Here is an 18,757-nt window from a genome sequence, read left to right on the forward strand (position 1 = left end):
GAAGAGGCACCTGATACTGGCACATGGGGGGGAGTGGGGTTGGCACCTGATACTGGCACATGGGGGGGGGGGGAAGAGGCACCTGATACTGGCACATGGGGGGGAGTGGGGTTGGCACCTGATACTGGCATGGGGGGGGGAGGGAGAGAGGCACCTGATACTGGCATGGGGGGGAGGGAGAGAGGCACTTGATACTGGCACTTTTTTTGTGGTGGTGAGGGGGGGGGAGATGGCACTATGATACTGGGACATAGGGGGGGGGCACCTGATACTGGCACCTGGAGGGGAGAGGGGGGGTTGGCACTTGATACTGGCACATATGGGGGGGAGGCACCTGATACTGGCACATGGGGAGGGGGGAGGGAGAGAGGCACTTGATATTGGCACTTTTTAGTGGGGGGGGGGGAAGATGGCACTATGATACTGGGACATGGGGGGAAGGAGAGAGGCACTTGATACTGGCATGTGGGGGGGGTTGGCACTATGATACTGGCACATGGGGGGGGAGAGGCACTTAATACTGGCACTTTTTTGCGGGGGAGATGGCACTATGATACTGGCACATGGGGGGAAGAGAGAGGCACTTGATACTGGCACATGGGGGGTGGGAAGGAGAGAGGCACTTGATACTGGCACATGGGGGGAGATGGCACTATGATACTGGGACATGTGGGGGGGGGAGGCACTTGATACTGGCACATGATGGGGGGCACTTACTGGCACATTATTGGGGGGCATTATGGGGGACACTAGGCCGGCAGCCTATCAGAGGCCGGACACTGAGGGGCATCTACTGGGGCACTATATATGGGGCATTTTATACTGGTACATTTTGAGGGGCACTAGCAGGAAGGGGGGAGAGGAGCACTATGGGGGAATTTACTGGGGGCACTATATAGGGGTATTTTATACTGGCACATTATGGGGGCACTATGGGGACATTAGCTCAACTGGGGGCATTACAAGGGGGTATTTTTTGCACTGTCACATTATAAGGAGAATTATTACTACGGGGGGGGGGGGGGCATTATGGTGGGTTTTATTACTGCCCCATGGTATGACCCCCTAGTAGCAGCACCAGCCTCTCCCTGCTCTGCTATTCCTCTGCCCCTTCTCCAAATCCTTATTATAAAATCTTTCTCATTAGGATAAAACACAACATCAGCTCCGCCGAGCCCCCGGCCAAAGTGTGGAAGTGGCGTCCGAGATCCCCAAGGGCCAAGCCAAGTAACTGTAAGTGTTCATGTGGAGTATGTTTATGTTATGCACATATAGCCTACACTGTGCCCCACAATATACAGTATACCGCTACACTGTGCCCCACAATGTACAGTATACCTCTATACTGTGCCCCACAATGTACAGTATACCTCTATACTGTGCCCCACAATGTACAGTATACTGCTACACTGTGCCCCACAATATACAGTATACCTCTACACTGTGCCTCACAATATACAGTATACTGCTACTGTGCCACACAATATACAGTATACCTCTACACTGTGCCCCACAATATACAGTATACCGCTACACTGTGCCACACAATATACAGTATACCTCTACACTGTGCCTCACAATATACCGCTACACTGTGCCACACAATATACAGTATACCGCTACACTGTGCCACACAATATACCTCAACACTGTGCCACACAATATACAGTATACCGCTACACTGTGCCACACAATATACAGTATACCTCTACACTGTGCCAAAGGAGTGGGGTTTACACAGGAGGAGGGAGGTGCGAAGCGCGCTGAGGGGGGCCCTTACAAATATTTGCTGTGGGGCCCAGTCACTTCTAGTTACGCCCCTGAGACCAGGCAACATTTTTCCAGTCTTAACAGTCCAATTTTGGTGAGCTTGTGCAAATTGTAGCCTCTTTTTCCTATTTGTAGTGGAGATGAGTGGTACCCGGTGGGCTCTTCTGCTGTTGTAGTCCACCTTTCTTTCCCATTCTGACATTCAGTTTGGAGTTCAGGAGATTGTCTTGACCAGGACCACAACCCTACATGCATTTAAGCAACTGCCTTGTGATTGGTTGACTAGATAATCGCATTAATGAGAAATAGAACAGGTGTTCCTAATAATTCTTTAGGTGTGTGTATATATATTTATATATATATTCAAACATACTGTAGGAAGGCACAAGGAGCCATTGTGGTAGATGATAGATACGCGTCGCCAAGGTTCCTGGCCTCGGTGAAGTAGGAGCCAGTATTTTATGGTGTGTCAGCAGCAGTAGGTGGTTGACACTTTGTTTATTTAGTATAGCTGTGAATAGCTGAACCGGGACGGCTCTTACTGAGAGTTGTCATAGTGCTGGGTGGGTGACTACTCCCCACGTTCCAGGTCGGGTCTTGAGTGGACTACAAAAAAACAGCCAGCATTGTCAGGTGGGGGATAATTACCTCTCTCTGACAGTGGAGCTCAGTGGAATGCTGTGTGGGATCAGAGTCTGAGCTGGAGTTGCAGTGCCTGAAAGACTGAGGACAAAGCGAAGTCCACATACACCCCGTGGGGTTACGGTACTGTGCAAAACCATACCTGTGTTGTGCTATAGATACAGGACTTTATTGTTTCTTTGAGGCCGGCTGGAGCAAACCGGTCACTGACGTTTGCTGCCTTATTGTTTTGTCAAGAATAAGACAATCGTTGCTTTGCTTTCACCACTAAAAGGCTGCTGCTGTTTTCTTATCTGAAGGGTACCATTGGGGCAGATCCCTACAATTGGTGGAGGATGCGGGCAAAGCAATTGTTGCGAGGAGCAACAGCAAGTTAAAGGGCCAGAAGCCAAATTGTTTGTGTTGGACATTTAAAGGGCCAGTAGCCTAAGTTACTAAACTGACCTTTTGAAATAATTTTTTTGTCACTGGATGTCCTGGGTTAAGGCTGCAATTAAAGAGGAGGCGGTTAAAAAGGAGGATCTTGTGAAGCACCTTGTGCAGGCCAGTAACCAACAGCAGCAAGCTCTTGCAGAGTCTGTACGATCACGACAGGAGATTAACCAGCTCCTCATAAAGCAAATGGTCATAAAGTTAGAAGCCATCCAGGTCAAGGAGACCCTAGCTTCCCACAGTAATGAAGAATGCCAGCGAGCATGGAGGATGGTACGAGAAGCCATGCAAAAAAAAAAAAAAAACACAGAGGACAACATAGAAGCCTTCCTCAGTCTTTCAGCGAGACGCTGAGCGTGAGAGACTACCAACTGAGCAATGGGCCAAAGTCTTGGCCCCATTTGTCTCAGGCGAACCCCAGAAGGCCTATTATAACTTGTTGTTGCAGGATGCTCGGGAATACCCCAAACTAAAAGCAGAGATCTTGGCACATCTGGAGGTAACCTTCACAGTCTGGGCTCAGAGGGTGCATCGATGGGGTGGTTTAGGAGAAGCAAACTCCCGAGGTCCCAAATGTTTGACCTACTGCTTCTCGTCCAGAAATGGCTACAGCCGGATGTCTGTTCCCCAGTCACAATGGTGGAGCGGGTCGTAATGCTTCATGCACGCTCTCTCCAAGCCAGTGCAGTGCTGGGTTGCACCAGGGCCGTCTTTAACGCGAGGCAAAAGGGGCAGCTGCCCCGGGCCCAGTTGCTCCTGGGGGGCCCAAGGCAGCTGCCTCTTGAACCCCGCTGGCCACTGGTGATGTGGGGGGGGGGGGGGCGGTGGCAGGGCACAGGGAGATAAGCGCTTCCATTGTGGACTTGCTCATCTCCATAGTCATCTGTATCACCATCCTCAGGACAGCGATACAGATTGAAGTGCTGCTGCGGGGCAGGGAAAGGAGAGGAGTCTCCCTTCCATGTTCCTCTGATAGGAACATGGCCTGCAGCCTAGAGGCTGATGCAGTCAGCGCAATTATGTCATCACGCCGCCTGAGCTGTACAGTGCAGGACACAGGCTGGAAGAGGCCTGTATCGCATCGCTGCCAGCCTGGTGGAGGCAAGTATAAGTGTTTATTTTTTTCATATGGTACTACCACTGGCACATGATTGGGGAGCATCTATGGGGCACTTGTTACTGGCACATGTTTGGGGGGTATCTATGGGGGCACATATTACTGGCACATTATTGGGGGGCACTGTGGGGGCATCTATAGGGCACTTTCTATTGGCAATTTATTGGGTGGCACTATGGGGGCATCTATGGGGCCACTTCTTACTGGCACATTATTGGGGGCTCTATGGGGGCTTCTACTGAGGCCACAAAGAAGGGGTATTTTATATGGAGGGCTCTGTATAGGGGCATTTTATACTGGGGCACATTATGGTGGGTACTATGGGGAAGGGGAGAGAGTACTATGGGCTCATATATGGGGGCACTAAGAAGGGGTATTTTATACTTGCAAATTATGGGGGACATTGAGGCCATCTACTGGGGCACTATATATGGGGCATTTTATACATTATGGGGGCATTAGGAAGAAGGGGGGCGAGGAGCACTATGGGGCATTTACTGGGGCACTATATAAGGGTATTTTATACTGGCACATTATGGGGCACTATAGGGACATTAGCTCAACTGGGGGCATTAAAAGGGGGTATTTTTTGCATTGGCACATTATAAGGAGAATTCTTACTACTGGGGGGCATTATGAAGGGCTTTATTACTACTGGGAATCTTTGGGGAACATAATTACTAGTATAGGCACTATGTGAGCATTATTAATTCTGGGGCACAGTGGGGACATGTTGGGGGCACTGTAGGAGCACTATTACTACCATTTGTGCTCTAGCAGAGAATTATTCCTATTGGTGGGACTTTTGGGAGCACTATTACTGTGGGGGCACCTTTGCACAGTATCAGCTTACCACAATTATTTTTGAGGGACCTTATGTTTACACTATTAGTGTCAGGGGCACTATTTGCTGGGCACAATTATTTTAGGGCACTGTGTGCCAATTATTATTGAAGGGCAATATCTGCATGGTACTATTATTATCAGGGGGTTTATTTGTTTCTGCAGTATAGTATTGGAGATCACAGCGGCACAGTATTGGGGGTGGTCGGATGATTTGTCCAGAAGATGGGAGGATGATGAAAAAGTAGTAAACTAAGATTTTGTTTGTCAAACTGCGGAGACGAGAAATGGCTGAAAAATGGTGGTCTGGTCTGAAAGGAGAAGATGAGGAAAGTGAACATCTAAATCAAAGAGAGGTCACTGGATGCAAGAGGTATGTGGAGCTGTATTACCCTGTATGTAGGGGTGGATGGAGGGGTCAGTAGTACTGTACTATTTGCACATTGTAAAAAAAAATTAAGTTATCTGCAAAATACTATATATTTGTGTCAGAAGTTGTGCTTTTTTAATTTGTAGAATAATGATACAGCCATTGTATTTGATACTTTTGTGCTGATTCTTTTTTCGCGCACGCTCTCTCTCTCTCTCTCTCTCTCTCTCTCTCTCTCTCTCTATCTATATATATATATATATATATATATATATATATATATATAGTACAGACCAAAAGTTTGGACACACCTTCTCATTCAAAGAGTTTTCTTTATTTTCATGACTATGAAAATTGTAGATTCACACTGAAGGCATCAAAACTATGAATTAACACATGTGGAATTATATACATACAACAAAAAAGTGTAAAACAACTGAAAATATGTCATATTCTAGGTTCTTCAAAGTAGCCACCTTTTGCTTTGATTACTGCTTTGCACACTCTTGGCATTCTCTTGATGAGCTTAAAGAGGTAGTCACCTGAAATGGTCTTCCAACAGTCTTGAAGGAGTTCCCAGAGATGCTTAGCACTTGTTGGCTCTTTTGCCTTCACTCTGCGGTCCAGCTCACCCCAAACCATCTCGATTGGGTTCAGGTCTGGTGACTGTGGAGGCCAGGTCATCTGGCGCAGCACCCCATCACTCTCCTTCATGGTCAAATAGCCCTTACACAGCCTGGAGGTGTGTTTGGGGTCATTGTCCTGTTGAAAAATAAATGGTGGTCCAACTAAACGCAAACCGGATGGAATAGCATGCCGCAGCAAGATGCTGTGGTAGCCATGCTGGTTCAGTATGCCTTAAATTTTGAATAAATCCCCAGCAGTGTCAGCAGCAAAGCACCCCCACACCATCACACCTCCTCCTCCATACTTCACGGTGGGAACCAGGCATGTAGAGTCCATCCGTTCACCTTTTCTGCGTCGCACAAAGACACGGTGGTTGGAACCAAAGATCTCAAATTTGGACTCATCAGACCAAAGCACAGATTTCCACTGGTCTAATGTCCATTCCTTGTGTTCTTTAGCCTAAACAAGTCTCTTCTGCTTGTTGCCTGTCCTTAGCAGTGGTTTCCTATCAGATATTCTACCATGAAGGCCTGATTCACACAGTCTCCTCTTAACAGTTGTTCTAGAGATGTGTCTGCTGCTAGAACTCTGTGTGGCATTGACCTGGTCTCTAATCTGAGCTGCTGTTAACCTGCGATTTCTGAGGCTGGTGACTCGGATGAACTTATTCTCCGCAGCCAAGGTGACTCTTGGTCTTCCTTTCCTGGGGTGGTCTGCATGTGAGCCAGTTTCTTTGTAGCGGTTGATGGTTTTTGTGACTGCACTTGGGGACACTTTCAAAGTTTTCCCAATTTTTCGTACTGACTGACCTTCATTTCTTAAAGTAATGATGGCCACTCGTTTTTCTTTACTTAGCTGCTTTTTTTCTTGCCATAATACAAATTCTAACAGTCTATTCAGTAGGACTATCAGCTGTGTATCCACCTGACTTCTCCACAACGCAACTGATGGTCCCAACCCCATTTATAAGGCAAAAAATCCCACTTATTAAACCTGACAGGGCACACCTGTGAAGTGAAAACCATTTCAGGTGACTACCTCTTGAAGCTCATCAAGAGAATGCCAAGAGTGTGCAAAGCGGTAATCAAAGCAAAAGGTGGCTACTTTGAAGAACCTAGAATATGACATATTTTCAGTTGTTTCACACTTTTTTGTTATGTATATAATTCCACATGTGTTAATTCATAGTTTTGATGCCTTCAGTGTGAATCTACAATTTTCATAGTCATGAAAATAAAGAAAACTCTTTGAATGAGAAGGTGTGTCCAGACTTTTGGTCTGTACTTTGTGTGTGTGTATATATATGTGTAAAAAACAAAAAGCAGTGGCAGCACCGTCCCTAATGCAAGCTGGTGGGTGCAGCAGCCCAATACGGATTAAAGCCAATCCAAAAATACAAAATTAAATAAGATGGGCAGCACTCCAAATAGTAAAAATGAAAAAATCTTTATTTACCCCAGTGGGAGATGCGACGTTTCGGCTCTAGACAGGAGCCTTCCTCAAGCTTGAGGAAGACTCCTGTCTAGAGCCGAAATGTTGCAACTCCCACTGGGGTAAATAAAGATTTTTTTGGAGTGCTGCCCATCTTTTTTATTACATATATATAGTTGGCCCATCTTAAACTGTTTAATCTCAGGGACCGGTTTCTAGTCCTAGAGCCCACATTGGAGAGAAAATACCTGGCAAAATGGCAAGGACCCTATGAGATAGTTGAGAGGGTGGGTGAAGTTAACTATCTGGTACATCGTCTTTGAGGGAAGCTTCTATCTCTTTAGTTTTGAAAAAGGATAAAGATGGGACGGAGGTAGGGTCGTACCGTCCAATTTCGTTACTTAATACTGATTACAAGATATTGGCTAAAGTGCTCGCTAACAGGCTGAAGGGGGTCATACACTGTCTGATTCATCTGGATCAGACGGGTTTTATCTCTAAACGAACCATACAGTCCAATATCCGCCGAGCTTTTCTTAATATATATGTTGGAGAGGGGGAGGACCGCTCCATCCTGTCTTTGGACGCTGAGAAGGCCTTCGACAGGGTGGAGTGGCCCTTATTATGGGGAACTCTGAATGGAATGAATCTGGGTGAACATTTTATTAAATGGATTCAGCTACTTTATTGTGGCCCCACCGCCAGTGTAAAGATAAATGGCATTGACTCTGAATAGTTCCCCTTACAGCAAGGTACCAGGCAGGGATGTCCCCTCTCTCCCTTGATATTTGCCCTGGCGCTGGAACCCCTTGCATGTAGAATCCGACAGTCTGGGGAGATTGTTGGCTTTGGAGGGAGGGGAGAGGAGGATAAAATTAGTCTGTATGCGGATGATATCCTTGTGTTTTTGAGGCAGGGATGAATATCTTGGAAGAATATGGTTTATTATCAGGATATAAAGTAAACTGGGATAAGTCCGAACTTCTACCCCTAGTTCGATCACCTCCTGATGGCGTTTCGGGTATCAGGCCACTTAGTCTCACCGATTCCATACGATATTTGGGTATTAAAATCAGTGCAGATCTGACCAGATATAATCTTTTAAATATAACCCCTATGATCAATAAGCTGAGGGAGAAGATCTGTACTTGTCAGAAGTTGCCCTTGTCACAGGTAGAAAGGATAGCACTGGTTAGGATGGTTGTTCTCCCCATCGCTCTATACCCCTTGACAGCCTGCCCGATATGGATTGACGATTCTTTTTTTGGGCTGCTGGATAGATTATTGAATGAGTTGATCTGGGGGAGGGGAAGGGTTAGGATTAAGCAAAAGTATCTTTGGCTCTTGGAGAGAGATGGTGTTCTCTCCCTTCCATACCTTCAGGGATACTATATCGCAGGTCAGATAAAGTGGTGGGTTGGACCGGGGGAGACCACCAATCAGCGACATTGATGAGTATCATATCAAGGAATTTTCAGTGGCCATACGGAGATATCTTCTCTATCTTGGAGAGTGGACACCCGGGGAAAAGGACAAAACTGTGTTTAATTAGTGATACGTTAGATAGGGTATGGAAGAAGATTAAGAAAATATTGTGCGTAAGAAGTCCCACTAATTTCACCCCACTCTGGCACAATTATAATTTGAAAGAGTTTATGTTAATTGAAGATTATAATTATTGGAATTCACGCGGTATTAACTGCTTAACTTATATAATTTCACATGGTAGTATCACCCCTATAGATGAAATGATGAAGGACATAAATGTTACCTTTTTAGATAGACTTAGATATTCACAAATTAATCATGCATTTATGAGCACCCAGGATAAAAATCTCTTGATTATAAGGGCAAACTCGTTTTTGGATTTTTGCTTTAGATTTAAGGACACACAACTCACCCTCTCACAGATATATCATAGGCTTCAGGACTGTCTAGGGGAAATAACAACATCCAAAAGCGAGGGAGGCTGGGAAACTGAATTAGGTGACAAGAGCAATTTAGATTGGGATGTAGTTTATTAAAATATAAAAAAAGTGTAGATTTCCCAAAACTACAGATTGATGCAGTTTAAAATTGTACATCGTCTATACTACTCCCCCGCCTTCCTCGCAAAAATATATAAAGAAAAGAAGGATACATGCTGGAAGTGTTCTGCAGAAAATGCCAGTCTAAGTCATTTGTTATGGAATTGCCCAGAAATAGGTGGGTTTTGGACCAGCATCTATGAAGAACTACATCGAAGATATAAGATGAAATTGAATTGTTGTTTTATGCAGGCAATACTAGGCCTTTTTTCCCCTACTAATTTAACGCCCTATCAGAAACGAGTCTGTTTGGAGGGTTTCATGGCCGCAAAGGCCTTGATTATTAAATACTGGGGTACAAAAAACAGCCCCTGTTTCCCCGAGTGGAAGGCTCGGATTGATATTATAGATGCCTACAGAAGAATAGCAAGAAAATCAGAGTAATGTTTAACCAGACGCCACCATAGAGAATGTGAAGATTGCAGAAGCCCCGTCTCCTTCGCAAAAATCCCAATGCAGGGTCCTGTTGCAGCGGAATAGGGACTTGTTTACAGAAACACCAGGGTTAACCAATGTCGTTGAATGTGAGATTATCACGGAGCCTCATGCGAGAGTAAATTTAAAACCGTATAGGATTCCCAAGGCCTTTAGGCAGGTAGTTTCCAAAGAGGTCTGGAGAATGTTAAAGCTGTGGGTGATTGAGGAATCTAAAAGTGGGTGGTCCGGTCCCATAGTGCTAGTCCCAAAGCCAAATGGAGTGTGGAGATTCTGTAACGACTACTGCAAGGTAGATGCATACCCCATGCCCCAGGTAGATGAGCTTATTGAGAGACTAGGGCCAGCTCACTATATAACTACCCTACATCTTACCAAGGGGTATTGGCAAATTCCTTTATCGAAAGAAGCTAGAGAAAAGACAGCGTTTTCTACACCAGAAGGGTCCTTCCAGTACATAAGGATGCCATTTTGTTTATCCACACAGGGAATATGCGGCAGCTTACTTGGATGACATAGTGATCTTCAGTCGTGATTGGAAGAATCACCTCAGTAAAATTCAAGCCGTCCTAGATGCTACCATTGGGGCAGATCCCTACTATACGTACATTACATTTTGAGTAAATGAATTATTAATTGAAATGGGTTTGTTCAAAATAATAGCAATGCAGAGTTAAACTGAAGAAGTCTTTCATTCTGTGAAATAACAGATGTTAATTTTGACCCTTATTTGAGGTTGGAGAGTGACAAATGTTGCACATGTTGGTTATAGTGAATTTCCCTCTTAAATACTGGAGAAAATTGGTTGTTCTGATGAAGAACATACTTTGATTAAAAAGCTGCTTGGAGAGGCAAAATATATAGAGAAGTTCAGCAGTATATATGCTACTCAGCTAAAAATATCTCAAATGCCTTGAAGTAGCAACCAAAACCTGAAAGATGTGCTATGAATCAGGGAACTACTGTTCGAATGAATCAAAGAATAGGCAAAGGCTCACCCCCAAAAAATCTAAGAAGTTACCAACCATGGAGTACTGCTACAATCAGAAGACGATGAACAGGAGCCAAGTTACCAGCAAGACGTTCCTGCAAAGTCCGGTTGTTGAAAAAAAGGTTACAATTTGCCAAGGAACACGTTGATTGGCCCAAACAGAAATGGTGCAACCTTTTGTGGACTGATGAAAGGAGCATTTTTATTTTTGGGTATAGTGGCTGGTCAGGCCACCCCGAACACTGAATTCAAACCACAGTACACTGTGAAGACCGTGAAGCATGGTGGTGCAAAAATCATGATATGGGAATGTATCTTGTACTATGGTTTTGGGCTTCTTTATCGCATAGGAGGGATCATGTATTAGTTTGAATACAACAAAATACTTGAGGAGAACATGTTACCCTATGTCAAAGAAGACATGCCCTTGAAATGGGTGTTTCAACACAACAATGATCAAAAACACACTAGAAAGCTAACAACATCCTGGTTACAGACAAACAGGATTGAGGTACTGTAATGGTGTGGTCAGTCCAATCCCTTGACCTCAACCCCATAGAGAACATGTGGGGTGACATAAAAAATGTGGTTAATGAGCAAAATCCCAAAATGCATTGGAACTGTGGAATGTAGTCCCATCGTCCATCACTGGAATACCTGTTCAGAGGTGGCAGAAGTTGGTTGACTATATGCAACACAGATGTCAAGCAATTGTCAGAACCAATGGTTATGTTGCTAAATATTAGTTCAGTGATTCAAAATAAAATAAAATCCCAAACATTTTTTTCAGTTAGTACATTACATTTTAGAGTTTATGAAGAAAAATGCTGGGACGACTATTTTTCAATTGCTTAATATTCCTTTTTCCTAACTTTCTGTGAAGGATTAACACAAATAAATGTTGTTATTGTTATGATTTTGAATTGAATGTGTAATATTTCAAGTGCATTTGCATTAATGTAAATAAGTTATTATAATGATTCTGTAAAGTATTTTCTTTTTTAAATTCACAGCTATTTTTTAGCTACTACATTATGCTACTTTCACACCTGCGTTTTGGTGCCGATCCCTCTGGTATCTACACAGACGGATCCGCACCTATAAATGCAAACGCTGATATCCGTTCAGTACGGATCCGTCTGCATTACTTAGTCAAAAGATTTTTTAAGTTTAAGTCAAACGGATCCGTCCTGACTTACATTGAAAGTCAATGGGGGACGGATCCATTTACAATTGCACCATATTTGTGTCAATGTAAACGGATCCGTCCCCATTGACCTACATTGTAAGTCAGGACGGATCCGTTTGGCTCCGTGTCCGCCTCCAGAGCGGAATGGAGGTGGAACGGAGCCAAACTGATGCATTCTGAACGGATCCGCATCCATTCAGAATGCATTGGGGCTAAACTGATCTGTTTGGGGCCGCTTGTGAGAGCCTTGAAACGGATCTCACAGGCGGACCCAGAAACGCCAGTGTGAAAGTAGCCTTAGTTGTATTTGCTTGATCAATGTACATGTGCACATGACATAATTTGCTGTTTCATTTATTATGGGTATTTTCAAATTATTTCCCATAGAAGTTTATTATAGGAAATGCAGACTAACTTCAAAAACAGCCATCAATCACAATACCAGATTATTTACCTTTGAACTACCTCGGTGCTGTTATCGTCAGGTTCCTGTGGGACATCATGTTTACTTGAAACTACCAATTGAAGGTAAAAAATAAATATATACATAATCTATAAAAAAAATAAGCAAGAATGACCATTTCTGGGAGAAAATGTCCACTACTCCACTACTTAAATAGTCTAAAACCTACATAGCTTTATAAGTGTAGACTGGTATTCTGTATCAATGCACATTTTATTGAAATACTACCATTGTGAAAGTAAGGCTAAATTATAATGTATATATTTTTTTGTATTTTACATTGATGGTCTGTTATCCAACAAGCACCACAGCCTCCACTTTTAATATGTTGATCTTAAGAATAGGCTGTCAAGGTAAACTATCTTTAGTATAGGCAATCAATATCCGATCAGTGGAGGTTTGACTTCCAGCACCCCCACAATCACTTGTCAGAAGGAACTTGCAGCATTTGGGCCAGTGGTGTGGCCTCTTATCGGGCATATAGCTGTACATTTTTAGTGACCGTGAATGATGTTAACATCAGCACAAAAACTGCGATTCAAGCTTAAAGACTATGTACACCTTTGGGGGCATTTATTTTTAATATTGGATTGCACTTATTTTGAGCTAAAAATCATTTTTTCAATTGGTCTTTATTAACCATATGGAATCCTTTTTTCTATACAGAGTTGACATGCTCTACTAGCTGCCTGCGGATTTTTTTTGTCCTTTCCGTCATCTGAAGAGCAGATGGACTTCTTAGGCTACACTGGCGTTCGGTGCGGATCCGTCTTGTATCTGCACAGATGGAACCGCACCGATAATGCAAACGCTTGTATCCGTTCGGAACGGATCAAAGAAAAAAAGTCTTGAAAGTTAAAAATACGTTTTCAATTGCACCATATTGTGTCAGTGAAAAACGGATCCGTCCCTATTGACTTACATTGTAAGTCGGGACGGATCCGTTTCGCTCTGCATCATCAGGCGGACACCAAAACGCTGCAAGCTGTGTTTTAGTCACCACCTCAAAAACGCAACAGAGACCAAACACAGCCAAACTGATGCATTCTGAGCGGATCCTTATCCATTCAGAATGCATTGGGGCTGAACTGAACCATTTTGGGACGCTTGTGAGAGCCTTGAACGGATCTCACAAGCCGACCCAGAAACGCCAGTGTGAAAGTAGCGTTATCTCTGCTCTCTCACATCATAAACACTCATTGTAGCTCAATCCTTATCTTACTGATAAGAATGTGGCTTAAATAAGTGTTTATGACCTCTTAGAAGTTTAGAAATCAGGGTAATTAGATGACAGCACAAAGTGAAAGTGAAAGTACCAGTCACACAGTTAGAAAAACACTTAACACTTTGTCATTTAACAGCTCAATATTTTTAATAAAGGCCAATTGAAAATATGATTTTTAATCATAAAAAATTGACCCCAAAGGTGTACATGGCCTTTAATTATGGCATGGGTTTCCACAGCTGAACAATTGCATGCAAGCCTTGCGTCACTAAGCACAATGTCAAGAGTTGGAGTGGTGTAAAGCAGTGGTCCCAAATTCCAGTCCTCAGGGCCCACATGCCGGTCATGATTTGAGAATATCCCACAGAATAAATACCTGTGGTAAGTCCTGATTCACTGCTGCAAATTATATTACCTGCTCAATACTAAGGAAATCCTGAAAATCTGACTGACAGGTGGGCCCTGAGCCCTGGAGTTGAGAAACACTGGTGTAAAGCATGCCACACCTTTAGGCTCCATTCACACGTCCGTAAAATGCTTGTCCGCAACACATCACGGACGTGTGAATGGAGCCTTAGTGTGGAGCAATGTGATGAACATGCTTTTCTATCTGGCTTTCTGATGGACGAGTCTGGACTTGTGAAATGCCTGGAGGACATTACTTGCCTGACTGCATTATGCCAACTGTAAAGATTGGTGGAAGAGAGATAATGCTATTGGGGTTGGCCTAGGCCTTTAAATTCCATTGAAAGGAAATCCTAATACTTCTGAATACCGAGACATTTTGGACAATTGTATGCTTCCAACTTTGCGGGAACAGTTTTGGAAAGTCTGTCTTCTGTTTTGGCATGACTGTGTCCATGTGCACAAAGCAAGGTCCATAAAGTGGATGTGGTTTTAGGCCTAGTTCACACAATAGTTTTTGGTTTTTTTGCGAGTGTACGGGCCGTTTTTTTGTGTTCCGTATACGGAACCATTCATTTCAATGGTTCCGCATTAAAAACGGAACGTACTCCGTATGCATTCAGTTTCCGTATTTTTGTTTTTCCGTTCCGTTGAAAAATATAACATGTCCTATTATTGCCCGCAAATCGCGTTCCGTGGCTCCATTCAAGTCGATGGATCCGCAAAAAAAAAACGGAACACATACGGAAATGCATCCGTATGTCTTCCGTATCCGTTCCGTTTTTGCGGAACCATCTATTGAAAATGTTATGCCCGGCCCAATTGTTTCTATGTAATTACTGTATACTGTATATGCCATACTGAAAAACGGAACGGAGAAACAGAACGGAAATGGAAACAAAACGGAACAACAGATCCGTGAAAAACGGACTGCAAAAAATTAAAATAAATATTTTTTTTTTCTTTTCATTGGCATGTTCTGACCTCCATAACCTTTTTATAGTTATGTCTACAGAGTTGTGGGGGCTCATTTTAATAGTTCAGGCATTTTAGGGATGTGGCGATGCTCATCTTTATTATTTTGTTTATTTTTATTCTGAGGAAAGGGGGTGATTGATTTTTTTTAAATATTTTGTTATATTTTTTAATTATATATATTTTTTTTAACTTTTTTAACCCCCTTCCTCCCAGGATGCTAGAATATACAATCAATAGAACCACAATCTAAGCTCCATTTGTGTTTAATGCTGAAAAAAAACTAAACCCTTTTTTTGTAGGAGGTGAAGTGACCAAAAAAAACATTTTTTAATGTTTCACTGTTTTCCGTATAGGGTAAATATTTTTTAATAGTACGAGTGTTTTTGCACGTGAAGTTTATTTTTTATTTTATTTTTTATTTTTTTAAAAACATTTATTTATTTATTTTAGACTTTTTTGTTTATAGTTCCCCTAGGGAACTTTAACCCGTAGGATACCAGAGATGTAACTGTGACTTAATTCCCAGCTCCGTACAGCTGTGGAGCGCTGATTGGGCAGTTGCAGGAGCTGCGCCCACCCGATCAGCGGCAGGGGTCTGGCAGTCATTGATAGCCAGGCCCCTGCTGTATGTGCTGGCATCGGTGAAAACACAGATGCCAGCATGTTAAACCTTGCTATTCCGCGGTCAGCGCTGACCGCGGCACGTACTATATCCTTTACGGGCCTCTGGGTCCATTGGGTCCCCACGATATGGTGACGGGGACCTGATGGATGGGAAAGTCCTACCTTCCATGTAAGCCTGTGAGACCCAGCCCCCTGGGTCTCACAGGCAAGCAGGCTGTAAGTGTATTACACTGCCAGTACAGATGTATTTTAATACATTGTGCAGGGGATCAGATCCCCAAAAGTTGAAGTCTGACAGTGGGACAAAAAAAAAAGTAAAAATAATTTGTTTTACGTAATAAAAAATGGTTTCAAGTAATAATAAAATTTTTTTTTCCAAAATTAAGTAAAAAAATAATAATAATAATAAACAATAGGAAAATAGTAAGCATATTAGGCATCACCGTGTCCGTATCAACCGGCTCTATAAAAATATCACATGATCCACCCCTTCAAGTGAACGCTGTAAAAAAATAAAAATAAAAACAGTGCCAAAACAGCCATTTTCTGGTCACCTTGCCTCACAAAAAGTGTAATACCAAGTGATCAAAAAGGCATATATACCCCAAAATTGTACCAATCAAACCGTCATCTCATCTCACAAAAATGAGCCCCTACCTAAGACAATTGCCAGAAAAAAAGTGGGACCAATCAAACTGTCATTTCAGCTCGCAAAAATGATTCCCCAACCTAAGACAATCGCCTGAAAAAAATATATATATATGGCAACAAAAAAATGAAATTTTATGCTATTCAAAAATGCTTTCACTGTGTAAAACTTAACAAAAATAAAAATGATAAACATATTGGGTATCCCCACGTCCGTAACAACCTGTTCTATAAAATATTACATGTGAACGATTTAAAAATAAAATAAATGTTCCTGTGATACTGGGTTATGTTTAATTTGATTTATTTTATTGTTTGTAAAATAGAATTCTGTGTCCCTATTCATCTACAATACTCACTTGTTGGGGGGAGGGGTTAATGTGGAGTAGGGGTTTTAAACGAGTCAGTATGTAAATGTTTATGGTCTTGATTAAGACTTAGGCCTCATGCACACGAACGTATTTTTTAACGTCCCGCAAAACGTGGTTCCGTTGTACCGTGATCCGTGCCCGTTTTTTCTTCTGTGGGTCTGCCGTGATTTTTGGAGGATCCACGGACATGAAAGATGAAAAAAAAATCTAAGTCAAGTTTGCCATTGAAATGATAGGAAAAAACGGACACGGATCACGGACACGGATCACGGACACGGATGACAATCTTGTGTGCATCCGTGATTTTCACGGACCCATTGACTTGAATGAGCCCGTGAACCGTTGGCCGTGAAAAAAATAGGACAGGTCATATTTTTTTCACGGGCTGGAAACACGGGTCACGGGCGCGGTGTAAAAACGGTGCAGAAGCCGAGTTTTCAACGGACCCATTGAAAGTCAATGGAGCCGCAGAAAAACACGTCTAACGGCACAACGGCCACGGGTGCACACAACGTTCGTGTGCATGAGGCCTTAATGTCAGAATGCATAGACCGCTTTGCACTCCGGACGGCTAATGGATTTTAAGAAGATGCAATAAATGCTGGGATTTTAACAGTGGCCTGATTGCTGGAGTCTTTTGCACTTTAACTATTTTGTGAGGTATCGCTATCTGCCATAAAAACAGAGAAATTCATATTTAGAAAATAGTCAATTTTTCCAAATTTTCTAAAATTTGGGGATTTTTTTTTATAAATAATGGTAAAATATATTGACTCAAATTTATCACTAACATGAAGTACAATGTGTCATGGGGAAAAAGTCTCAGAATGGCTTGGATAAGAAAAAGCTTTCCAAAGTTATTGCCACATAAAGTGACACATGTCAGATTTGCAAAAACACGGCCTGGGATTTAAGGTGAAAAGTGGCTCGGTACTGAAAGGGTTAACAAGCGGTCATGAGATTGCTTCTCTCATAGACTCCAACGCATTAGCATTGGAGTCTATGAGGATTACACTATGCTCCTATGGAGCCGTGCCATAGGTAGGGTTCCTATAAGAAAATTATGGGCGGCAGCCTCAGATCATTCAGGAGGACTGAGGCTGCTGCACACACCATCCAGCTCTACCGATCCCCGCTAGTGGGAGCCAATACACTCCTGGAAGCATGCACATGCGAGTTTTTGCTCTCACAGATGCCATGGTGATCATCAATCGCATGCATTAGCCCTGGGTGTTTGCTGTTGAAAACAGCAGGCACCTGTTGGCTATGACGTTCACTGCGCTTGCGAGTGGGTGCCATCTTTAAAGACCCACCCTGCTCTGTACATGTATGGGGGTTATTACAGTTTTATTTTATTTTTTATTGAAATATATAAATGTTATAATGAATAAGAATAAGACCTTGTTTTCTCTCCTAGTGGTTTCAAAAGGCATGTCATTTCTGCATTACTTGAAACTGTAAAGTAACTTTTCCTTCTGGAGTGCATTAATTTTCACTTGGAATGGCATAAAATATCTCCGTACGCTCCATATTGTAGTATGTGTCTACTTAACAACTTTAGCTGTATTGTGCAGAGCTAGTGTGCACTTTTGCTTTGACACCTATGTTGTCTTTTGCATTTATTACAAATAAAAGTGTACATATTATAGTGCATGTGCATCTCTTTTGTATTTCAAAGTGTAGCTTCTTAAAGTAGCTGTTCCAATAAAAAGGTATTTTTTTTCTTCAAACCAGCACATGAATCGGAATACTTTTGTAGCTAGAAGATTTAGTATATCCACTGAGTTATTCAATTAAATGTATCTGTAGTGCAACCTGCTATTTGTATTTTTCCTCATTTCTGTCCACCTCACTGAGGTAGAGGCACATGCTTAGTTCCATCTTTCAACTGTCACCGGCCATATCTTCTGTAACAATAAATCTAGCAGAGCAATGATTGGGAAGGTCTCTGGATCCAGGGACTGAAGAGCTCACTGCAGGAGCCCAGTACTAACTGTAGATGAGATAACTGTAGATAGAGGCCACTTAACTCCCTAGATGCCACAACTGCGATATATATAGGCACAGAAAACTGCCTGTCCCTAGTGGCCCCTGTGAACACAGTTGTGG

The 18,757-nt window shown here is 42.8% G+C and overlaps 1 protein-coding gene across 2 annotated transcripts in view; it reads left to right on the forward strand.

Annotated features, from left to right (window-relative positions):
* Positions 1 to 18,757, forward strand: part of LOC122936092 (cytochrome b5 reductase 4) — a 356,825-nt gene that overhangs the window by 209,700 nt on the left and 128,368 nt on the right. Inside the window, exon 11 of one of the 2 annotated variants that reach the window (XM_044292106.1) lies at positions 12,322 to 12,462. The exons of the other annotated variant lie outside the window; for it this stretch is intronic. Coding sequence (XP_044148041.1) covers positions 12,322 to 12,462 — 141 coding nt within the window. The remainder of the gene's footprint in view (positions 1 to 12,321; positions 12,463 to 18,757) is intronic. 2 annotated transcript variants of the gene reach the window in all.

Source organism: Bufo gargarizans, chromosome 4, assembly GCF_014858855.1.
Source record: "Bufo gargarizans isolate SCDJY-AF-19 chromosome 4, ASM1485885v1, whole genome shotgun sequence".
Lineage (NCBI taxonomy): Eukaryota > Metazoa > Chordata > Amphibia > Anura > Bufonidae > Bufo > Bufo gargarizans.